Source organism: Hyperolius riggenbachi, chromosome 1 (genome assembly GCF_040937935.1).
Source record: "Hyperolius riggenbachi isolate aHypRig1 chromosome 1, aHypRig1.pri, whole genome shotgun sequence".
Taxonomy (NCBI): Eukaryota; Metazoa; Chordata; class Amphibia; order Anura; family Hyperoliidae; genus Hyperolius; species Hyperolius riggenbachi.
The window spans coordinates 130,318,385-130,343,921 of record NC_090646.1 but is presented as its reverse complement, the minus strand read 5'-3'; the positions used below and the strand labels follow the sequence as shown (position 1 = coordinate 130,343,921).

The 25,537-nt window shown below is 42.8% G+C and overlaps 1 protein-coding gene across 9 annotated transcripts in view; it reads left to right on the top strand.

Annotated features, from left to right (window-relative positions):
- Nucleotides 1–25,537, top strand: part of FRYL (FRY like transcription coactivator) — a 456,322-nt gene that overhangs the window by 354,464 nt on the left and 76,321 nt on the right. For all 9 annotated transcript variants that reach the window (XM_068278548.1, XM_068278549.1, XM_068278550.1 and 6 more), the window contains 11 exons: nucleotides 429–520; nucleotides 2,682–2,854; nucleotides 3,981–4,141; nucleotides 8,605–8,715; nucleotides 12,071–12,225; nucleotides 15,067–15,166; nucleotides 18,273–18,441; nucleotides 20,265–20,524; nucleotides 22,159–22,299; nucleotides 22,840–23,008; nucleotides 25,068–25,152. In XM_068278548.1, coding sequence (XP_068134649.1) covers nucleotides 429–520; nucleotides 2,682–2,854; nucleotides 3,981–4,141; nucleotides 8,605–8,715; nucleotides 12,071–12,225; nucleotides 15,067–15,166; nucleotides 18,273–18,441; nucleotides 20,265–20,524; nucleotides 22,159–22,299; nucleotides 22,840–23,008; nucleotides 25,068–25,152 — 1,616 coding nt within the window. The remainder of the gene's footprint in view (nucleotides 1–428; nucleotides 521–2,681; nucleotides 2,855–3,980; nucleotides 4,142–8,604; nucleotides 8,716–12,070; nucleotides 12,226–15,066; nucleotides 15,167–18,272; nucleotides 18,442–20,264; nucleotides 20,525–22,158; nucleotides 22,300–22,839; nucleotides 23,009–25,067; nucleotides 25,153–25,537) is intronic.

Below are 25,537 nucleotides of genomic sequence, written 5' to 3'. Positions count from 1 at the left end.
GTGCACTTTGTTGGACGTTTGTACATAGCTTTAAACTCATGAGTGATCCAGGAACATTAATTAGCTGGGAGATCTGCAGCAGTTGTGTCTCAATCAGACTTAATTGCATGTCGTGAATGAAAGCAGCTGTGTGATGTTAGTGTAGTAATAATAATAAGCCAAACCCTAGACGCGCTCAAGAGGCCACCCTGCAGTGCTAGGGAGTCTTGGCTAAAACTCCTGAGTGCCAGTATAGGGTCATGCTCACTGTGCCCATTGTAGAAGCTTGCCACACTTTGGCACATTCACTTGAATGCCAGCCTGTACTGTATGTTCACGATAATGTATGTATTTGTACATGCAAATTATAAACTTGTGTGTAATTCATTAGTTTGAAATAGAATGGGTTGTGTAGGATAAAGGTTTGAAGGCTTTTTTCCCTCTTGCAGAACATGAAGCGGCGCAGGCGTCGAGATATTTTACGAGTACAGCTGGTCCGAATATTTGAGCTGCTGGCAGACGCTGGTGTCATTAGTCACAGGTAAGTCTTGAGGATTGGATTTAGCTGTCATAGAGACAGTAGATTGTGGGGCAGCCCCTTACATGAGTTATTCAGTGTACTCTGGAATGCTTTGTGTAGAATTGAAGCACTACACAAATGTTTGAAGGAACGCTATCACAAAAACATTTACAATTCATGTGTATGCGTAAGATGTACATTTGTCTCCAAGTAAAATGCACTATAAATTACTTTTTCCTATGTCGCTGTCACCTATAGGTAGTGAAACTCTTGACAGGTTGTGACTAGTCCTTCACCTCATGGTACATCATTCTGTGTGTTTCCAGAGGCACATAGGCTGGGTGCACACTGTACCAGATGCACAATGGCACGTTCACAGTCTATCTGTTCAGGAGACATTATGGTCCATCGCATTTCTATGGGCGTCATTCACATTACTCTCTGTTGTGCATCTAGTCCACTACCCTCCTGGTTCATCTGTCACAGGTTCCACTGCTGTTCGGATCCATTGCAGGGAAGTAGCGCCGGTATGCAGACTGGAGAACCAGCAGCAGCATATAGGGCTCCCTGTTGTGTATTGCAAAAGACTAATGGGGATCCTCCTTCCACCAGGGAGAGTGATCATTGGTCTACAACTCAGTGAACTAATGGGAATCATCTTTCTACCAGGGAGAATTCTCATTGTTCCACCACTCTGTGGACCAATGGGAATCCTCTTTCCACCAGGGAGAATTCTCATTGGTCCACCACTCAGTGAACCAATGAGAAGTTTCCCTGGGGAGATCTGATTCCCATTAATCTGTTGCAATCCACTGGGTAGTCCCATGCGTCTGCCAGGTATACCAGCACTTCTTCCCTGCAATGGACTGAGCAGCAGCAGTTGAACTGCTGCCTCTTGATATACCAGGCAGGAGAAGTCTTAAAGAGGAACTCCAGTGAAAATAATGTAGTAAAAAAAGTGCTTCATTTTTACCATAATTATGTATAAATGATTTAGTCCCCGATTTACATTCTGACATTTATTACATGGTGACATTTTTACTGTGGGCAGGTTATGTAGCTGCTCCTAGCTGTTTTACCGCAGTACTCAGAGCTTCTTGTGGGAGGGGTTTCAGCACAAAATCAGTCATACAGCGCCCCCTGATGGTCTGTTTGTGAAAAGCATTATATTTTTCATGTAAAAGGGGGTATCAGCTACTGATTGGGATAAAGTTCAATTCTAGGTTGGAGTTTCTCTTTAAGCGTGGAGAGGTGCACAACTGCAGCAAGCACAGCTACACAAATAATTTTTCAATGTAAAACAATGGATGTCAAAGGTATAAAAATTTGCTCTAGTCAACATGATTGCTTTGAGAATTTGCCTAGTTCAATTTTAGTGTATTTGGGCTGCAGGCCACACTCACAGAGTCATGCGTGTAACTTCAGTGTACCAGAAAGGGATAACTTGAGTGGACAAGTATAAAGAACCTCATCCTGTGATTCCTGATCCCCCACCCACCCACCCACCCACCCAAGATGAGCAGCATCCAAAGCTGTCTCTCTCCTCCTCCAACCTGAACCATCAACTTATGTGCTGAACTGCACCACTGACTATTGGACATACCTCTGTGCATTTATATAGCGTTGGAATCCATCCCAAAACAAGTTATATGGGAAAAGAAAGGTTCTTCTTTTTTTAGACATTGATAAATGAGGCTCCCAGTGTCTATCTTGTCAAAGTCAAACATCTTTATTCTGATTTATAAGCTTTTCAGGCTTCAAAGTTTTAATCTTTGGGAAGTACCATTAGGATGAGCAGTTTTGACAGCATATTCCTCTAAAGATGATGGCTGCATGCACAAAAACTAGACATAAATTAATCATCAACCAAGAACAGAGCGCAGCCCATTAAACAAAGCACGGGTAACCTTGACAGCGTTACTTTTTCATTTCGTATTGAATACATTCCAAATCCTGGTGTGTTTTCTTCTTACGCCTGCATTTGTTTGTGAAGGTTAGTGTTGCTGAGTTGTTTTCTATGGAGGCTCATTCAGGCCTCTGCAATGCTTGGCTCTTTACCTTGCTTTGTATGGCAGGTTATTTGATAACATAACATTCTACGCACACACTATGCAGTATACTGTTCTTCATTCATTTGCCTTGTGTGTATGACGTGTATTTCAGCCTTCCTCTTGTTTTCTAGTGCAAGCGGAGGCCTGGATAATGAAACGCATTCCTTGAACAATACTCTGCTAGAGTACGTGGATCTAACCAGACAGTTACTGGAGGCGGAGAACGAGAAGGACTCGGATACGCTGAAGGATATCCGCTGCCATTTCAGTGCCTTAGTAGCGAATATCATTCAAAATGTTCCAGGTATTGTTCCAGCTTTATATTATTAAAAGTCAATTACTTTTTCAATTGTTGTGTTCCTTCCTTTTTTATCTGTGCAAAATTACCATCTAAACATTAACAATGATCGATGAGATGCAAATATGTCAGTCCATGTAGTCCATGAGACTATAATCGCTGTAAAGCGCTGTGTAAGATGGCGCTATATAAATACTAAATAATAATAATAATTATGTCAATTTATATGCAAATATATGCAGCTTGAAAATGGACCAATCAAGGCCCACCCAGGTGTCAAGTTATTGGTCCATTTTCAAGCTGTATATATTTACATACACATTTACATAAATCTGCATGAACATTTCCTAATCAGAATGCTCAGATGGTACCTTTTTGTGTGACTTAGGCTCCTACAGCTTAAGGCCTCTTGCACACTGCACGCGATTCCGATTCAGATTCCGCTTTTTAATCAGTTTTTACATCCGATTCAGATTCCGATTTGCAGTGTGCAAGGAGCAAACTGCAAATCAGAATTTGAATCGGATGTAAAAACTGATTAAAAAGCGGAATCTGAATCGGAATCGCGTGCAGTGTGCAAGAGGCCTGTTTTGACACTTTTATCACAAGACAAGAAGAGTCAGTTTTCAGGTTCTTTGGGTGTGGCTGCTGCCTGTGTTGCATCATCCCACTGTTCAGACTGTAAGGGCTGGTTCAGATGGGCTACTGCCGGATGCAGTGCATACCACCGGGACCTACTGCATCCCGCATTGAGTTGAATGGCAGCATTCATCTCCATGTATTTACCACCAATTGTGCGACCGCTGGGCCATCAGCATTTTCAAGACGCTGCGGCTGTGTTAGCGGTTACATTTCTTTTTTGGCGCAAAAAAACGGGATGCAACAAAAAATGCTGTGAACTGATTCTAAACGCTTTTCTACTATGTTGATCAGAAAAAGAACATTTTTTTACCCCATTCAATACTTTATCTGTAAGTTGGTTGTGCCCAATGCTTTTGCAGATTTTTGTTAGATTTGGGATATTTATCAAATGTAATGTCTAATCTGTTAAAACCAGTGTTTTGTGTATGTTGGTCTTAAGAATGCATTGTTGTTGTTATTCTGAACACGGTGTGGTGATTGTTATTTGCAGTGCACCAGAGAAGAAGTATATTTCCTCAGCAAAGCCTGCGCCACAGCCTGTTCATGCTGTTCAGCCATTGGGCCGGACCATTCAGCATAATGTTTACTCCTTTGGATCGCTACAGTGACCGGAATATGCAGATCAACAGACACCAGTACTGTGCGCTAAAGGTACTTCCTGTTTCTGTAGTTCTGTGACTCCCCTTCAGATCATTGTGTCGACTATACGGTGTGTTGCTATAATATAGCCTCTAGAAGTCGAATCGGCTAAAAACGGCACAGGATCCCATATGAAAAAAAAACGGCGCAGTCATAGATGCCTATTATAAAAGATGCCATTTGCGGCAGACGGGAAATTTGGTTGCATGGCGGGGCAGCTATCAGGCGTCCGCGGGTGCTGAAATTTACCTTCTTTGTGGCAAATCGCGGCTTTTATAATATGGCAAAGAAGGTACCTTTTGGGCGCTTGCAGGCACGGTTACCGGCAATTCCCCAATTTGCATTTCCGCAAGCCCACTGTGGCTGCAATGCTATCGGGCGCCTCAGAGTCCCCAAATTGTGCCTTCTTGCGGATAATCGTCCGCCTGCGGGCAGCCAAATGTACCTGCATACCGCGTCTTTACGGCACTAGGGAGGGGTTCAGGTTTAGGAGAGCAGGTAGGGTTAGGCACCACGGGGGGTGTCTTAGGTTTAGGCACAACCAGGGGGTCTTAGGGTTAGGCACCACCAGTGAGCGTTTTAGGGTTAGGCACCATCAGGGGGATTCTTAGGGTTAGACACCACCAGGGCCGGGCCGAGGCATAGGCTGGAGAGGCTCCAGCCTCAGGGCGCAGTGTAGGAGGGGGCGCACAATTCATTCAGCTGTCATTCCTAATTGTGTTTGAAGCAGAAAGAAATAAGAAAAGGGAATACATAGCAGTGACTGCAAGACAGATAACTAGATATTAAGGTGTTGGGGAGGTTGTGGGCCCTGTGGCACCTCTTAGTCTAATAGAAATCAGTGTGTGACGGCTGGGGGGCAGGGATGGAGGGGCGCACTTTGGTGTCTCAGCCTTGGGTGCTGGAGGACCTTGTCCCGCCTCTGGACACCACCAGGGCGGTGGTCTTAGGGTTAGGCATTGGTAGAGGGAGGGTTCTGTGTGAGAGTAGGGTTAGGTTTAGATAGTAAAGTAAAGTATCTGTACAGATATTTTACTGTCGCAATCCTGCAGGAAAATAATGCCAATTTTAGCATTACTCTACTAACGGCAACCCCATGCACCTTTTTTTAGGTGCCTTTATTGCATGTATGCCTAGAAGTCCACACTGTCAGGGTTTGAATGATGTAAGTGAATGGTTAATGTTAGTCCTGCAATCATTGAGCAGTAGCTTATGTCTGTGTTTCCCATGACTGTAGGGTGGCTAGCACAGAATGTTTTCCTTGTACTGAGAGGACTACAGACATGGATTGTGAGGGCACAGCTGTTTCTTGGTTGGTAATGGAAATACCCATAGCAGGACCTTGAATACAGCCAGTGCTTCTGTTAAAGATGCTGCTCATTACTAATTTAACACTGATGTTTTACTTTCATTTTTAGTATGTGGTACCAGGTTAGACAAAAATCAGTTTCTTTCCACCAGTCGTAAAGCATGGTTGACACGATGGAAAAGCGCCTTGGGGTCAGGTTTTATGAGGACCTTCCCTGGTATTGCTTATTATATAGAAGGCTGAGAGGAGCTCTTCTGTAGAGGTACCATGTACTAATAAGAATACATAATTGTTGAAGAGCTTTGTGAAGAAATAAGGTTAGTAAGAGCATAACTTATAATGCTGGCAAGAATGGAGTAGAATAGACTAGGAGAATATGGAGTTCCTCTGCTCAGCTGTCTCTGTAAACTCAACAGTCTGGTGATTCTCTGTGAGGACTGCATGGAAATGAAGCAACAGGCTTTATACACACCTCTGCTGTGGCTTTCCCAGTTATGTTCTGTCTTAGGCACAGTTATGGCAAGAGCCTTTAGATAAACTTTTAACAGTTTTTTAATATGCCTTGACTAGGAGCCACGTAGCCAATATACCTACTCCTTATAGCTAGAGTTTAAAGGGAACCCGTGAGGGAAAAAAAAGTGCCCCAAATGTATACTCCTCTTTAGAGAGGGCAGCCTCTGAATCTTCCAGAGCCTTCCATTGTCCTCCTCCACTAGGCTGTTCAAGCCTTGCCCCTCCCACAGAACCGCCAGGCATGCTCAGTAGCAGGCTCGGACTGAGCCACCGAACCACCGATGGTCCCATAGGTGGGCCCCGACTGCCCCGCCTCCTGGGGGCCCCAGAGCTAAGAGGGAGGGGGCACAGCTTGGAAGGGGGGAAATTGAGCACAGAGCGGCGGGGAGGGGGGAAGCCTCCCCCCCCCCTCACCTAGGGGCCCCCCCTTCCGCGCACCCCCCTCCTCCAGAAGTGCAGCTAGCAACGAGCGGAGAATAGCTTACAGAGCTTCAGATGATGCTAGCTCTGCTCCGCTCCGCATGCCGCTGCTGCCCTGCTGGTCTCTGTCTCCTACAGTGATGATGTCCAATCACGCTCTCACAGTACTTCCTGCGAGAGCGTGATTGGACAGCGTCACTACAGGAGACAGAGACCAGCAGGGCAGCAGCAGCAGCATGCGGAGCTAGCATCATCTGAAGCTCGGTAAGCTATTCTCCGCTCGCTGCTGGCTGCACTTCTGGAGGAGGGGGGTGCGCGGAAGGGGGGCCCCTAGGTGAAGGAGGGGGGAAGGCTTCCCCGCTGATCTGTGCCCGCTGCCCCCCCCCCCTTCCAAGCTGGGGGGGACTTGCATTTTGTGGGGGTATCTGCCACCTACCTGATTGCATTGTGGGGGGTATCTGCAGCCAACCTGATTGCATTGTGTGGGAGTATCTGCAGCCAACCTGATTGCATTGTGTGGGGGTATCTGCAGCCAACCTGTTTGCATTTTGTGGGGGTATCTGCAGCCAACCTGTTTGCAGTTTGTGGGGGTATCTGCCACCAACCTGATTGCATTGTGTGGGGGTATCTGCAGCCAACCTGATTGCATTTTGTGGGGGTATTTGCCATCAACCTGATTGCATTGTGTGGGGGTATCTGCAGCCAACCTGATTGCATTGTGTGGGGGTATCTGCAGTCAACCTGATTGCATTGTGTGGGGGTATCTGCAGCCAACCTGATTGCATTGTGTGGGGGTATCTGCAGCCAACCTGATTGCATTGTGTGGGGGTATCTGCAGCCAACCTGATTGCATTTTGTGGGGGTATCTGCAGCCAACCTGATTGCATTTTGTGGGGGCATCTGTCGGCAACCTGATTGCATTTTGTGGGGGTATCTGCTGCCATTTGACTACTTTATGAATTATCATGAGGCATGTAACGACTTGAATATTTTATCTAAAATGTATCTGGTCAGACCTAATCTCTGTGAATAACACCGCTACTTATTTTGTGTTTTGTATTTTTATTTTTTTTAAGTCTGCCCATGACTCATCATGACCACGCCGATGTTCCAGTGCGTGGTGACACCCATTTAGTTTCGCTGCTGCGCGCGCCGCATTTAGACATATCCCTATTGGAGACTGTCCTCAGAATTGCTCAAAATCTATTCCCTACCATAAAGTCATGCAAAATTTCTAGAGTACATGTGTATGTGAACCCAAAATGGGGGGGGGGGGGGGGGAGAGGGGGGCGGGCCCCAGGCTGAAACTTCCTTGGTGGGCCCTTGGTGTCCCAGTCCGACCCTGCTCAGTAGCACCACTCCGTTCAGTCTTCAGCGGGAAAGAGTTCATGCTACCACAGAGTCCCAGCATGGCCATGCCTCAGGGGACTCAGCGCTAGCACAGAGAGGTGCAGGGAGACGGTAAAGCCTTTTGGTGAAGGAGGAACTGAACCGTAGCTGAGTATTTGTGTAGGGAGATTTCCCAGTGCTGAGATATTAGTACATTTTGGAAAGATACAGGAATTCTTTTCACTTCAAGGGATGGGGGATAGCTGTAGAACTGGAATTCTTCCCTGGATTTCTGCTCCTAAAGTCTGTGCAGAAGCCTGCTATTTTGCAACAAATTATTTAACCCGTTTAGGACCGTCAGGCTCTGGCCCCTTTAAAGGGCAACTGAAGTGATAGAGAGGTGGAGGCTGTCATATTGATCTACTTTTAAGCAATACCAGTTGCCTGGCTATCCTGCTGATCCTCTGCCTCTAATACTTTTAGCCATAGCCCCTGAACAAGCATGCAGCAGATCAAGTGTTTCCGACATTATTGTCAGATGTGACAAGATTAGCTGCATGCTTGTTTCTGGTGGAATTCAGACACTATTGTATCCAAATAGATCAGCAGGACAGCTGTGTAACTGTTATTGTTTAAAAGGTGATAAATATGGCAGCCACCATATCAATCTCCCTTCAGTTCCCCTTTAAGAACAGAGCTTTTTTCTTATTCTTTCATTTGTTATCACTGTGATTGGCTCAGACTAATCACTTGGTAAGGAGCCAAAGAAACTTTCTCCTCTTTGCATGAAATGTTGTTTTAATTCACACTTGTCGAACAGCTAGTAAATGCTGAAGAATGCAAGTCTTCATTCATTGAGTGCTGACTATGCAGTGATGGCCACTATGTTGTATTTTCCTTGCAGGCAATGTCCGCTGTGTTATGCTGTGGTCCAGTTGCTGACAATGTTGGGCTTTCACCTGATGGATATTTATACAAATGGTTGGATAACATTCTGGACTCCCAGGACAAGAAGGTAAGAAACAGTGACATGGCATCAGAATTCCTCTAGTTATATCAGTTCTTGCAATTCATTTTAAGCACATTTTTCTAGCGCTTACAATCTGATGTAAAAGATCACTTATATGCCCATGCTGCTTCTGGAATGTTGGTGTGTCTTGCCCTTAGTTTAAGGTAAACCTATAGTGAAAATAAACATGAGATAAGTAACTGGTACCTGTAGACCTAACCTTAAAGTGAATGTCCGGCAAAAAAAAAAGAGTTTCACTTACCTGAGGCTTCTACCAGCCCCATGCAGCCATCCTGTGCCCTTGTAGTCACTCACTGCTGCTCCGGTCCCCATCCACCAGCTAGTTTTGTTTTTGTCGATCTCGAGGTCGGCGGGCCACATTGCGTACATTTTTACGCATTCCCGCTGGTGCAGGAACATTAACACATACGTTTTTTACGAGTAGGAGTAACGCGTAAAAATGTATGTGTTAATGTTCCTGCGGGAATGCGTAAAAATGTACGCAATGTGGCCCGCCGACCTCGAGATCGACAAAAACAAAACTAGCTGGTGGATGGGGACTGGAGCAGCAGTGAGTGACTACCGGACAATCCCTTTAAAGGTAACTTTCCTGGAGTGCCTTATTTTGGGGCTAAAGTACACCTGAAGTGAGAGGGATATGGAGGCTTCCATATTTTTTTCCTTTTAAACAATACCAGTTGACTGGCAGTCCTGCTGATCTTGCATCAGTAGTGTCTAAATTACATCTGAAACAGACATGTGGCTAATCCAGTCATACTTCAGTCAGAGCACCAGATCTGCATTCTTGTTCAGGGTCTATGGCTAAAAGTATTAGAGGCCGAGGATCAGTAGGACAATTTGCATTTTTTAAAAGGAAATAAATATGCCAGCCCCCATATCCCTCTCACTTCAGGTGTCCTTTAAGGGTTTAAAATCTCATTTTGAGGTCTGAATCATGTTTGATATCACACTTCCATCCCTACTGTTCCTTCAGTTCCCATGCAGAGAAATGATGACCTACTGAACAATTACCGGTAATCACTATTCTGCAGTCAGGAGTTTTTGCACAGCCAAACAAAAGTCTTGTAACTTCTAATTAGTTTTCAAGAGAGCTGCCATTGCAGTCTAATTGCACATATAATGCACTGTCTTTTAACCTCTGAACACAGGCAAGTTCTATTAGTATCATATGTACATAGGTTTATTGCATTATGCGACCTGTCACTTTAGGTACCTTTAAAATTATATGCCAGTGTCTACGGTGACGTAGCGGTTAGCACTGTCGCCTTGCAGCGCTGGGTCCTCAGTTTGAATCCCAGCCAGGGCACTATCTGCATGGAGTTAATATGTCCCTCCTTGTCTATGTGGGTTTCCTCCCACCTCCTAAAAACATAGAGATACATGAATTGGCTTCCATCTAAATTGGCCCTAGACTATGGTACATACACTACATGATACATACAATGGGCATATGACTATGGTAGGGATTAGATTGTGAGCCCCTTTGAGGGACAGTTAGTGACAAGTGACAATATACTCTGTACAGCACTGCGGAGGATGTCTGAGCTATATATGAATACTAAATAATATGTATTATCCTCGGATCTGTCTATTAAATCGGACTTTATCAAACTGACTAATTAGCAGGTATTAGTCAGAATTTGATCTACACAGTAAATACCATAGTCAAAATAGAATAGATTCCTTTTACAAGTATGCGTGTGAAATCCCAGTTCTAAGCAGGACCTGAAATACTTGACACTGTATTTAAGTTGGAAGTTGGTAATATATCCTGCTCTTATGTTATCAGCCATATTAAGCTAAAGCAGGCTTACCTGTATTTATCAGTCATGTCAGTAGAAGTGATTTTTCTCTGTCTGCTGTACTTATATGGCTAAGCCCAGCTATATTTTATTATTATAGCTCAGCGCAATAGCATGCTAAGGTTTAAAGGCATGGGGCCTAACATTTAATCACAGAGACGTGTGTATTATGATAGGAGATCTATGGTATACACACTATACTTCTCAACTATTTTGGAATTATTTCTATCTTCCAGGAAGAGCATACTGTATGCTCCTCTAATACCGAATACCTAGTATTTCTGGGTTTAATATCTGTCATGTTAGCCTAAACACACTTCAGCTAAAATTGATGTTAAAAACTGCTGTAAGGTAAAACTGATGTACGGTACACAGAGACCAAAGAATATTATTGTAAAAGTCATAGTTCAAGCTTGTGTTTACTTAATGCATGGAATCTATCATAATTTGTAAATCGGACATTTTGCATTATTCATTTTTTTATTACCTGACTGGCGTGGTTTCCTGTGTCAGGTACTGGCTGCACTAAACAGCAGTCTATGAGCTATCAATACTCCTCCCCCATCCCATCATCACCCACAGGAAGTACGGTAGTTGTGAAATTGTGTGTGTGTGTGGAGGGGGGGGGGAGGGGGGGGTGCACACTGAGTACCTTCCCACCTCCTCCTGGTGTTTTACAGCAGGGTACAGAGGGAGGAGGTGGGTAAGGTCAGGTGATTGCTCTGTCTCCCACTCTGCTGTAGCAGTGCAATTACTGCACAGATCTCTTGGTCATGCGACTGACTTTTCCAAAAGGCAATGCTCTAGAACGGCTGCAGCAAATAAGGGAATCATTATATTGATTGGTTTGGCATCCCTTTCTGATCATTAACTATGCAGGAAATTGATCAGAAACATTGATTTCCCTAACCATAGATCCAATCGTATATACCATACAATTTTTTTAAATATCTTTTCAGTTCAAGAATTGCAATCAATTTTTCTGACTGATTGTAACATTTCAAAAATCTGACCAATGTACCACACACATATGTAACATTTTTCCTCAATTATGATGAAAAAAATAGCTTGGGTCGGTACATCAAGAAATTGTCAATCTACCCGTATACCATTCAATTTTCACATAAATTGACAAGAAAAATCCAACACTCCTGATCGTCTTTTATTGAATAAAAACGGGAAATTCAATCGGATTTCTCGAATGAATGCAAAAAAAAAACTTGAATTTTTTTTTTTTTTTTAGTACAACCCATCGTGTATATTGGATTGGTGTAAAATTGGATCTTTAAATTGTATGGTGTGTGTGGCCGCCTTTAGAGGTGAGGTGATATTACATGACAAAGGTAACTTCCTGCATGCAGTTCTGAAGAGAGAAACATCAGGCCAGTTGTACAATTTGTGATAGTGCTGGTATAGAGATGTCTGTCTTAAACTTACTTTAAAATAAAGTTAGGAAAAGTACCTTCCTGCAGTAGTAATGAAGCTATTGAGCAGCAGTATGAGGGCATGATTCCTTTCTGCTTATTTCACTCTATCAGGTTCATCAGTTGGGGTGTGAAGCCGTCATGCTTCTGCTGGAACTTAACCCAGATCAGAGTAACCTGATGTACTGGGCAGTGGATCGCTGCTACACCGGCTCCAAGAGGGTGGCGTCAGGCTGCTTCAAAGCCATTGCCAGTGTTTTCCAGAACAGGTAGGTGATGCTTCTCAGATCACTTCTCTGTCTTCTAACACTTTTTAATACAATCATTAGTAGCTTTATGTAGTAGAAAGAAAACAGCGCTGGGCACCAAAACTAATGCTTGCTAGTTTATTCCAGGATCATACAGACATTCAAAGTATGGGGGTAACAAAAGGCCTAACAGCCGTTTCGCGGGATAAAAGTTGCCCGCTTCCTCAGAGACCTCTCTGAGGAAGCGGGCAACTTTTATCCCGCGAAACGGCTGTTAGGCCTTTTGTTACCCCCATACTTTGAATGTCTGTATGATCCTGGAATAAACTAGCAAGCATTAGTTTTGGTGCCCAGCGCTGTTTTCTTTCTACTACATACGAATCACTACAGCTGAGAGCACATTACTGCTGAGCCCTTCCGGATCACCTTGCAGTTAGCCATCATCGAGTGCCAGCTCTCTTTCCTTGTACTCCTTTGTGATTAGTAGCTTTATCCAGTAAACCTGCAAATGAGTCTCAAATAGTTTTGCATTCTCAAATTCATTTTTCGAGAACTTAAGTCTCGCTTGTTGCTGCAAATGTAAGCTTTGAGTTCAAGGGTTAATATTGACTTGGCGACGTCCCTTTGCATCTCCCTTTACCCTATTTATGGACTGTTTAGGATGAGTAAGGCTACCTTGTTTGTCTCTCATCCTGAATAGGACTTTTCTGAAATCATACAGTCTTATTTTGTATCTAAAAGATAAAAATACAGGCATAACATTTTTATGGTCTGAGGTAAATTACTATTTTTTTTATGTTATTCATCTTCCACTCTTGAACTATTGATCTTTATTTGTTTCTCGGCATTATTTATGATTTGTTCCGAGAGTTATCCGCTCCAATAATTTACCAGATAAGGCTCATACGCACGTCCCACGTAATGCACAACCAACCACCCAACATGACCAGCCGCACAACAAGTTGTTCACCTGACACGCACGTACACACATGCCAACCTACTGAACAACCAACTCACTTAAATACTATGCGTGCAAGCTAATGACAAGCTTCACAACATGTCTACATTCAAAAACAACAAAGTTGTTCAAAAGACTTGTACACACATTCCAACCTGCCTGATAGTTGGGCAGATTGAGCCACTGGTTGGATCTGGCAAACAACCTGTTATCAGTTGGACAACTGGTTGTTTGTCAGCAGTACACACACCCAACTATCTTCCAAACAAGTTTGAAAGATAGTTGGACAGATTGTTGGTACATGTGTGTGTGAGCCTATAGTTTGACTGCAGAGAAACGGTCTTGTAGAATCTTTTGTTCTTAAAGGACACCTGAAGTTAGAGGGATATAGAGGCTGCCATATTTATTTACTTTTAAACAGTGCAAATTGCCTGGCAGTCCTGCTGACCCTCTGCCTCTACATGCAGATCAGATGTTTGACTGCATTTTCTGCATGATGTTTTCAGGTGTGTGATTAAGACACTACTGAGGCATACAAGATCAGCAGGAGACCAAGCAACTGGTATTGCTTAATTGGAAATAAATATGGCAGCTTCCATATCCCTCACAGTTCAGCTGTCCTTTAACTCTTGTAATGAGAAAAAAGGAACGCAGCCTAGTGCTAAGTAGGATAAGCAATTTATATTAATGTCTATCTCATTATGGGCCTGATTCACATAAGTCCTGTGAAACTGCAGTGAGCAGGGGGCACACAGCAATCTTACTGGTACAAACCGCTAGGGGAGTAGTGGGCGTTACACCATTACTGCAGCCTGCGTTATTAGGGTAGCGTGTGTTGCTATGGTGACGTGCTAAACTAGCATGCTACCATAACAATGCGTCTGATACCCAGGTAAAGCGGGTTGAGGTACCAGTGTAACACCCAGTACCCCCCTGGCGTTGGTACTGATAAAATTGCCGTGCTCTCCCCAAGCTTCTCAATTTAACCGGACTTGCATGAATCGGGGTCCATGTTACATGTCCATTCAGGTACCCTTTAAATATTGAAGTGCAGTGGCTGGTAGAGCTGCTCTACTCAGTACAGTACAATACTATGCTGCTGTTATTTTCTGCTAGTCCTCCATATCCCTTTCTATCAATGAGCTCTCCAAAATAGATGGGAAGTTTATCAGATATGTTAAAGTGCTTATTGATGGAGCGATTTTTCACAATATTTTTGATGAGATTGAAAGGAAAGATTGAAAATATCGATCACTAAAAATTGTACCATTAATGGACAATTTCAGTGTCAGTAGATCAACAGCAGTTCTGTTCAAGGTGAATGAATCTGACAGAAGTATCTAATCTCTCTGACCATCTGCAGAGTGCGGGGGTCGGTAAGGAGAATGTGCAGTGCCATAACTTTACGCACAGTGTTTTTGCCTTTATTAATCATCTCCACTGTTGATACATTCAGTTGATCTGGTTAAAAATCTCCAGATGAGTCTGCCAGTGTTATAGATAGGATAGAATACAGCAATAGAGAAATTGTGAATGGTGGTTGTGCATCTCTAACCCTTGCATATTGCTCTTTCCTTATGGCGGAGGTGGTGTCGCTAGGCCAATTCCTGATTGATTTCATGCTGAAATGTGTTGGGAATGTTGTGTATGGGCAGGCAACAGATCTCTTTCCAATCAGATTGGTTCAGAGAGAGATATGTCTCTTGGTCAATCTGCCCATACATCAAAAAGAGCATGTAGTATGAAGTATGGGCACAGTAGGTGGGATAAAGTACAGCTATAGATAAGTTGTAATTGGGTGTTGTGCATCTCTAACCTTTGCAAACTGCTCTCTTCCCTACTGAGCAAGTAATAAAATGTTCCTTGCCTTGTTTTATAGTGAAATCTCTGTAATCTCTTTTCAGGGATTACCAGTGTGACACAGTTACTCTCCTTAATCTGATCCTGTTTAAGGCGGCTGACTCTGCCAGAGATATCTACGAAGTTGCTATGCAACTGCTGCAGGTTTGTAAACGCTCTTTAGCATGCAATAGAGGTAATCATAATTTCTCTGAGGTTCCAAGAGAAGGAAGGTTCAGCTTAAAACTTGTCACCCAGGCGGTGTACGGTTCTTACCTAACCAATGTGTTAGCATTCCTAGATCAAGTTCTGCTCATTTATATTAAAGTGGACTCGAACTCTTTCACAACACACAATGAAAAGACTTTATTCCACATATAGTTGCTGAAGAAATGTACTTCTCTGTGTTCTGTGTTTGATTAGCGACATCTAAGTGTTATGAATATTTTTTTTCCTATTTTCTACAGAAACCCCCCCCCCCGTGAATATAAGTCTGGCTTTTAATTAGCATGTGCCTCTGCTCTTTAACCCTCCTCCCCCTAACTACACTAATTTGGGATCTCCTCCCTGGGGTCCAATTACCCCCCCCCCCCTCCCCCAACCGCCAGCCCAATACCCTAAATCGGGCACCCAGAATCAATACTCTTACTCTCACCTTTCCTTTTCCAGCAGAGATCATGGTCCCCTCCGTGCACTACCACTGTCAGCCTCACTTTGCTGAAAGGATTGGGTCCCGGCTTGATGACCTCATCAAGGCAGAACCCAGATCATTCAGCATAGTGAGGCTGACAGCAGTAGTGCACGGATGGGACTGCGATCACCGCTGGAACAGGATAGGCGAGAGAGTATTGATTCTGGCTGCCCAATCTCTGTATGGGGGGGGGGTAGGGGGTGGAACCTAATACAAGGGCACACCTGGCTGTCTATACTGGGGGATGGGGGGCAAATAATAAAAGTGGAGCATCAGACTATTGGGGGAGGGGTAAAAAAAGGGCACAACTGGCCATCTATACTGGGAAGGGGGTTAATCAAGGGGCACATCTAACTAGCTGTATTGGGGGTGCTAAAAAGAGGGCACATCTGGCTATACAGGATTGATAAAGTGACACATCTGGCTATAAGGGGTGCTAATAAACGGGCACATCTTACTATAAAGAGGGGTTGCTAATAAAAGGACACTTCTGGCTAATACTAGGTGAGGGGGCTAATACTGGGGCACATTTGGCTATCAATATGGGGTGGGGGATGATACTGCATGAAAAAATGCACACTGTAGCAAAAATCAACTTTTATTTGAGAATAAAATGTCTGCACCATACATTGTCCCAGCAACATAGTTTAAGGGTTAAAATGGGATAAATATATTAATACAATATGAAATCTCTTTCTAAAGTGATGCGGTTTATTTTCAAAAAATTAAAACAGAGGATTTTTTTTTTCTTCTACTTTTTCCCTTTAAAATGGATAGGAAATAAAATAATTCCTGAAGAAAAACAGCACCCCCAAAATGATTAGTCAGAAGTAGTGAAAAAGTTATTGCTGATTAAATAGAGGCATAGCTAACACGTCAAAACTGCTCTGGTAGTTAAGGCAACAACAGGCCAGCATGTGAAGTGGTTAAGATACAAGCAAGAATGATTGAGAAACAGGTTTTACCTCTTCAAGATCAGAAACATTTATATTCTTTGAAATTGCTATCATGCAGTTGAAGTCATTAAATTTGTTTATCAGTGTAAAACTGGTTTGTCCATGTTCTTGTTTGTGCTGCATGTGTTCAAGGTCTGGGGTTTAGTGCAGCTTGCTTGATGCTCTGCTGTACACATATTCCATTAATCATGGAACAGAAATGTATTTCACTGCTATTCATTTCCATTGCCATATTTGTAAGGGTTTGCTACAAAACATTTTTTACAGTATGCACCCCCTAATGAAAGCCACTGTACCATAAATATTTAACAAAAAAACAAGATTTTTTTTTTCCTCTTAAAAAAAGGCCACAAGAGCAAAATCTCAGTTTACGCTCTGGAGTCTAGTGGTTACCCCTCCCTCTCCCATATAGCATACCTACCTCTCACATAGCCTATTTCCCTGGTGTCTAGTGGCTTAAGTTGCATGTTTTTATCTGCTACACACATAAAGGTGAGGGGAATCCAAATGCTTGTAGCTTTTTCTTAAACTCTACTTTATGCTAGGTACATACCATAAGATTGTTTGGCTGATAGATGGTTTGATAGATAATTTCTGACATGTCCGATTTTTATTTTCGATCTATTTCTCATAGAAGTGAATGGAAATTGATAAGAAAAGATAAAAAAATCGATCGTACAGTAAATCGGCTGAAAAAATGTGATCGTGTGTACCTAGCATTACCTGAATTGGTAATGAATTCCAATGTCACTAGTTAGAACTCCCAGTGTTTGTACAATATCAGAACTGGGTTTTTTAGGTTATATAGTCATGCTGCTAGTTTAAACTGCCTTTTAAAGTTTGTCTATGCCAATGTAATGTCAGCTTGCTCTCACATTTAAAATACACAAGTCTTAAGCCGCATCTACAACATACAATTTTTTTTGTGCGATTCGGTTCAATCCAACATGTCCGATCGGGATTCGATCGGTAGTAGATTTGCCAATGTTTTGCAATGACATTCAACCACACTATCGAATCGAATCGCGTTCGGACATATCAAATCACACAAAAAATTGTATGGTGAAGATGGGGCTTTATGGCTAGTTAAATACATTTTGCACACTGATTATATGTAATTAACCACACAATCTGCTTATCATGGACCTCTTGATAAGTAAAAGAATGAGATGACCGCCCTCTGTATTTTAGCTGGGTGTTATGCTCCACTGTTGGGCTGTGTGCAGGCATAAAGCTGGCGACTAGCAGTCCAATTTTTAGCGAAAAATCGCTCAAGCGATCAGAAATTCTGATCGGATTGGTTGTAAATAATCTCCATTGGTGGACACAATCAATTATGAACAAGTGAAAAAAATGTAGCCCGAATGAATTTTCGTCGAACGAAAATTTGGATTTTCTTGGTGGTCGTGATAGATAGGAAGCAATGATTGGTTAGTTGATGGTGTAGTGAACGATTTTTCGTCCGATCAGAATTTCTGATCACTCTAACGATTTTTCGCTAGAAATTGGATCGTTAGTGGCCACCTTAAGGCTCGCTTCATATTACTATACAGTAATTTACTTGTTTGCTACACATTTGCTTTAATTAGATTGATTTTTATTTATTTTTTATCCCTATTGGCAGATTTTAGAACCGAAGATGTTCCGCTATGCTCACAAGTTAGAAGTGCACAGAACGGATGGAATATTGAGTCACCCATCCCCGCTGCCACACTTGTACTCAGTATCCTACTACCAGCTTTCAGAAGAACTGGCACGGACGTACCCCGAACTTACTCTTCCCATTTTTTCAGGTATCGTAAAAGCTACTGTGCTTACTGGGGATTAGTTCTTCCCAAATCTGTCAAATTGCTTCTCTCCCGCCTCTCGCTGCCCCGTGTTCTGAATGGGCAGCTCCAGTATGGGAAGGTCACCAACCATGTGCTCAGAGGTTTTACAGCCGTTAGATGTTTGGACTTTTTTATTGTGATTTGTGTAAACTTATTATGTGTAATTACTATTTCATGCAATTCTATTCCTTCACGCCTCAGCTTTTCTTTAACTCTGTTTTAGTATGTTGAGAAACATGCATGCTTCCTTTTGAGGTCCATGCATTTTGTTATTTATATTGTGTACACAATATGCTGTGTATTTCTATAGTAGTGGTAGTCTAGTGCGTATTGATTCACCAATAAAAGGCATCTAATATTTCCTCTAAAAGATTCTTTACAGCAAAAAAGGTACTACCAGAAAAGACTCTGGTAGCAAAACTGCATTCAAGCAGTTAAACACAGCATCTTCAATGGGAAGCTTAGTACTGTTGCCAAACTTGAGGAAATGATTACAACAGTAGCTGATAAGAAAACAAACAAAATAATATAAACACTGCTAGCAGTGTCTCAGCTGAATTCAAGTCAAAAGTGTACACAGGAGAAGACACATTATCACTGGATACATAAGCAACTATGCAATACATTACTATGGCAGCTTTTAGTGCAAATAAACTGTACTTTAGGATCTTGAAAACAGACTGTAATACTTGTGCACAAAAGCAAATATGATATCTGCATGGGTAATAAAACATAGGAAATCCTGTTTTCACTGAATGTTAAAGTTTAATCCCGCTTTAAAGAGAATCTGTACTGTGAAAATCTTACATAAATATTGTAAACGTACCAGCCTGTTTAACGTCTTCTCCTAGCCCCCTCTGTGACATTTTCGCTGCTCCTGCTGCTTTCCAGGTGATAAAATCATTTTTTTTCATTGTTTTTGTAAACAATGAAGATGCCAGACAAACAGGAAATACATCATCAGAGCTGGTGCCCGTTTGCAGGGGCTCCTCTCAAATGTGACTTGATTGCTGGAATGTTACTCCCATGTGTTGCCTTAGCTGCTTGTTTGAGCTCTGCACTGATCTATCTGCACTCACAGCTGTTTGAAATGTCCCAGCTCCACCAGCCTTGCAGAGACCGTGGCTGTGAGCAGAGACATTGCCTGTGACTCATACACACAGGAGAGCCTGCAGGGGGCGTGCATAACTTCTCCCTATCACAGCAAAGAAAGTGCACTCCTCTTTGTCTCGACAAGGCTTGACAAGAAAAGAAGATTAGATCTATTAGTGTGGCTGGATGGTGTAATGGTTAAGGGCTCTGACATGGGAGACCAGGGTTCGAATCTCGGCTCTGCCTGTTCAGTAAGCCAGCACCTATTCAGTAGGAGACCTGAGGCAAGTTTCCATAACACTGCTACTGCCTATAGAGCGCATCCTTGTGGCTGCAGCTCTGGCGCTTTGAGTCCGCCAGGAGAAAAGCGCGATATAAGTATTTGTCTTTGTTTTTTGTCTTATTACAGAGACATTGCAACTAGAAAAGGCTGCAGTAATCCAGACCACATTAGAACAGGTATAGGAACTTATGGGATAGAAAAAAATAAGGCTGAACGTTTTGTTACAGAGACTCTTTAATGGATACTTTCAAATAACCACATTCTTATTGTATACAGTGAACTTTTTTTTGAGGGAAAGATTGAGTGAGCCTCTAGAAATGCATGTTGTGATCTATAGAGTTATTATGTATACATGAAAACCTTGAATGCAGTTTACTTTTCAAACATATAATTCAGTACCATTTTTTGACAGAAATCAGCCAGAGAATACAAACAGCGCACCCTGCTGGTCGCCAAGTGATGCTGCATTATTTACTACCATGGATGAATAATATCGAGCTGGTAGATCTGAAGCCGTTGCCTACTGGGCGCAGACACGATGATGACGTGGAGGAGTCGCTGAGAGACCGCGACATGATGATGAACAGCAGGCGATGGCTGAGGGGAGAAGGATGGGGATCACCGCAAGCCACAGCAATGGTTTTAAATAATTTGCTGTACATGACAGCCAAGGTAAAGAAGCTAATTAGGCTATTGGGCATCTTTCAGTCCTTACCGCCAGAATGCACAACTTCTCACCTGAGAAGGTTAATTTCTTAGTGTTGGTTTTCATATCATCACTTTTACTACAGAACTTTCCTCATCAGATTTAGGGGCATGAAGTGATAGTAGAAGGGACCGCTGCCCGTTTTGTTCATTCAAACTTATGGGCAAATTTTCATCTAAATGTTATGATTTAAGAGAGACAGTAGAAACAGGACTGGGCTGTTCACATAAGCTAACAAATATGATCAATGTGTGATTAATCATCCTTGTAAACATACCCCCCAATGTGCCATCATCTTCTCCCATGTAGAGCGCCGAACTGTACCATGCCAACGAATGCAGAGTGAGCATATGAACATTCTTTAGCATGTCTACCTGTTTAGAATGAGCTACCTGTCCTCGCTCCGGCTTGCTTCCTCTATTGTCCCGTTTCTGAACTGGTCATTAGCTCTGGGCTCCCTGTCATGTGACGGCAGAGAGCCTGGAGCTCTAGTGGCCAGTTCGGAAAGCTGAAAGGGACACTAGATGAAGTAAGCCGGAGTGAAGACTGGCAGCTATACAAGCTTAAAGGATTACTGTAGGGGTCAAAGAGGAAAAAGAGTTGAACTTACCTGGGGCTTCTAATGGTCTCCCGCAGAGGTCCTGTGCCCGCACAGCCACTCACTGATGCTCCGATCCCTGCCGCCTGTTCAATTCCGAAATGTGCAAGTGTGCCTATTCAGCCTTCTCCTCTTTCCCGCTGATGTCATGGGAGCAGGTGCAGTATGGCCTGTGCAGTATGCTCCCGGGGACGACAGTGGGAGTTAAGAGGAGGCCGCACAGGCGTAGTAAGGCTGAGTGGTTTTGTGACTTTAAAGCCCCAAATTCCGGAAGTAACCGGCGGTGGAGACCGGAGCATTGGTGAGTGGCTGTACGTGGCACAGGACATCTGCAGGGGCCATTAGAAGCCCCAGGTAAGTTCAACTCTTTTTTTTTTTTTTTTTTTTTTTTTCTCCCTTCTTCCCCTACAGTAATGCTTTAAAGGAAAACTGTAGTGAGAGGTAGATAGAGGCTGTCATATTGATTTCCTTTTAAGCAATTCCAGTTGCCTGCCAACCCTGCTGATCCTCTGCCTCTAATGCTATTAGCCATAGACCCTGAACAAGCATGCAGCAGATCAGGTGTTTCTGACATTTTTGTCAGATCTGAAAAGATTAGCTGCATGCTTGTTTCTGGTGTGATTCTGCAGGCAGATAGCTCAGCAGGGCTGCCAGGTAACCGGTATTGCTTAAAAGGAAATCAATATGTCAGCCTCTATATACCTCTCGCTACAGTTCTCCTTTAAGCATACACTGCAGCAAACTGTATACGGAGGACCCCTGCACACATCAACAGTGTTTATCACCCGCAAGTAGGCTCTCCCATACACGCTTACTTTACATCCAAGATTTGGGTGCAATAAATTCTGCCTGTCCAAGCTGATATATGGTATAAAGTTTTTGTCAAATGATCTTTCTGTTACCCAAGTTTGCTTCAGGGTTGGCTTAACAATCCAAATAGAAACGTGTAAATACTAAAACACTAATTTTGCACACTTCTCAAATTTAAATGTTATTTTCCAGTATGGTGACGAGGTAGCCTGGTCTGAAATTGAAAATGTGTGGACCACCCTTGCCGATGGCTGGCCGAAGAATCTAAAAATAATATTGCACTTTCTTATAAGCATCTGTGGTGTGAACAGTGAACCCAGCTTGTTGCCTTATGTGAGTATCTCAAAGTCCTTAACATATTTGTAGGCTCTTGCCAGTGTATTTTAATTACTGTGCCTCCTTTTTTTACCTAAAGCCTGACTCCAGGAAAGGAAATGATTTCAGTGTGGATAATGTAAAAAGGGTTAAGGCCCATACACACGTCGGATTTTCCCGAACAACGAGTCGTTTGAACGTCCCGTCGTTCAGTCGTCCGCACGCCAAATCGGGCGTGTGTACAGTCCGTCGTTCGGGTGATAAGACTGGTCCTGAGCGATCTGCCCGGTGGATCGCTCAAAATCAGTCTCATCACACGAACGACGGACTGTACACACGCCCGATTTGGCGTGCGGACGACGAGACGTTTAAACGACCCGTCGTTCGGGAAAATCCGACGTGTGTATGGGCCTTTACAAGCTATTTTGGTTTCATGCCTATTGAGTAGATAATCGATGGGTCAGGGAACTGAGCAGTGAGCGCTCCCTTGTGGCTGTGGTGTGTATAAAGCTGTATGTGCCTGTTTAGCCCTGATATTACACTCGTTGGTGTTTTCAGGTAAAGAAGGTGATTGTATATCTGGGCAGAGATAAGACAATGCAGCTTCTGGAGGAACTGGTCGGTGAACTGCAACTTACAGATCCAGTGAGTTCTGGAGTAACTCATATGGACAATCCACCTTATTACCGCATCACTTCAAACTATAAAATACCATCTGTCACCTCAGGTAAGAAGACAAAATATTCTCTTTATTTAAAGCAAGTGTCAGGTCCTGCACATTTTGAAATCGGTGGCCAATAATTATACAATTTGCCAAATGATCATTTACGAATGAATATAATATGCATGATTGGAAATAATTGTTTAAGACCACTTATAGACACAAATCTCCTAACCAATTAGATCATATTGACGGGATTTCAGTAATCTGATTGGATTGGTTGGGAGCTTCTTGTCCATTAGTGAGCCCAAACGATCTTTTCCGATCATTCATGCGAGTAAACGGTGTAGACCCGGGAGAACAGCAAAGGACCTGATAGAATGTGAGGGCTGGAAGAAGCCCTAGGTAAGTACATCTCAGCTATTTTCCCCATGTAAGGGCTGGTGCACACCGAGCGGCTTTTTGGGCGTTTTCAGATCCGCTTGCGGCTGCGGATCTGCTTGGTCAATGTATCTCAATGGGGTGGTGCACACCAGAGCGGCAGGCGTTTTGCAGAAACGAAAAATGCCTGGGTGAGGCATTTTTTGGATTGCGGGTGCGTTTCTGCCTCAATGTTAAGTATAGGAAAAACGCAAACCGCTCTGAAAAACGCCTGTTCAGAGCGGTTTTGCAGGCGTTTTTGTTACAGAAGCTGTTCAGTAACAGCTTTACTGTAACAATATATGAAATCTACTATACTGAAAACCGCAGCAGCAATCCGCAAAACGCTAGCAAAACGCCTCATAAAAATAAAAAAAAGCGTTTAAGAATCTGCTAGCATTTTGCGGATCTGCTAGCGGGTTTTGGTGTGCACCAGCCCTAAGATCTCCTTTAAATAGTAAACAGCATCTAACAGATGTCATTGATGATTTGTAGTAAAATATGCTCGGTGACACTAATAATGTGACCATCGCATGCTTATAAATAGACGGCGGGAACACGTTATTTCATCAAAGATTTGAGATGGCATTCAAATCTTTGGTGCACTTGTGTGAATAAGATCTTAAGATTTCCACAAACTAATAATTTGTGTAATGAATTAGTTCAGGTAATATAGTAATGTGTGTGTTCATTTTCTTTTTTTTATATATATTTAAGACTGATTTTTGTTAAGAAAGGTCATATATATAAAGAGTATTCGCGATAGCACAAAGAGTACAAACATGTGGATGACAATACATTAAGGTCGCATTCGCAGTGGGACGTTGCGGTTTAATGCGATGTTAAAGTCGCAACGTGTCTGCGTTAAGAGGTAACGCACTGCAAGCAGTGAGCTACCACAACGCAACATTTTTAACGCGACTTTAACGTTGCACTGTCAACGGCAGATAGGATTAGCATTGCAGTGCAGTAAGCTGTGTTATAAGACTTTATAACGCACGACCATAACGTCCCACTGTGAATGTGACCCTAACTCTGTCCTAAGATATATAGTAAAAAAAAAAATGCAGTACTGTATTTAAAAAAAACTTCCACCAACTGTCAGGAAGAGAACACTAGACAGGAACCAATTTTAAATACTGCAAAGTTATCAGAGTGCTGCCTTAATAAAAAATAAAAAAAAGGGGTGGGGGGGGGAGGTGACAGTATAAGACCAGAACTTACACTCCTCTGTGTGCTAGCCACTCTTCCCATGTTACATTGAATCGGTCCAGGTTGTCAATACTCGGATAGAAGACTTATGCTTGTTAATTTTCCTTGCAAATGATGTGTGGCCCATAGCAGCTCAATGGTTTACTTTAGTTCTAGTTATGTTCTTTTGCTAATTTACACTGATAAAAGTGTACCTCACTACTGCAACAGCAGTAGTACTTAAAGTGGAAGTGCTACATGCTAACAGTTTGTAGATGTTGTTTTGTAAATTGAATAAGAAAGTCAAGAAATGTTATTTATGGGAGAAGACTCTTTTAGGAATAGATTTTAGGACAGTGGCTCTGTATATGGCTTTTACCATATACCAAAATACCAAAATTAATTTTTTACACAATATTAGCTACTAAAAATGCAGGAGATGATTGTTCCGTGTCAGAGCTGTATAGTAATGACTATCCAGTGCTATCATTCACTGAGTTTTACCATCTTACAGGAACCACATCCAGCAGCAATACTATGATAGCTCAATCTGACAGCAATCTGGAAGGCAAGCATGCAAGGGATGGTGCTGATGAAACGTAAGTGCATCTCTGGTTTCTCTCTACAGTCTACCTTTAATATGCACATCAGCAAAAACTCGGGATACAGAGGCGCCAGAGTAGAGTAAAACGTTTTAAAAATTGTTTAAAAGCAGAGGGGGATGTTAGGGTGGACTTACCTCCCTCTTACAAAAAAAGAAAACTCACTTGAGTCTCGATAAAACAGAATTGACAAATAATTTATTGAACTCCACAAATGCAACGTGTTTCGCGGGCGTGACCCCGCTTCCTCAGGCAAAAATGGGAGCACAACTCAGTGGGTCAAGCAATAGGTTTGAGCGCCTCTGTTTTATCGAGACTCAAGTGAGTTTTCATTTTTGTAAGAGGGAGGTAAGTCCACCTTAACATCCCCCTCTGCTTTTAA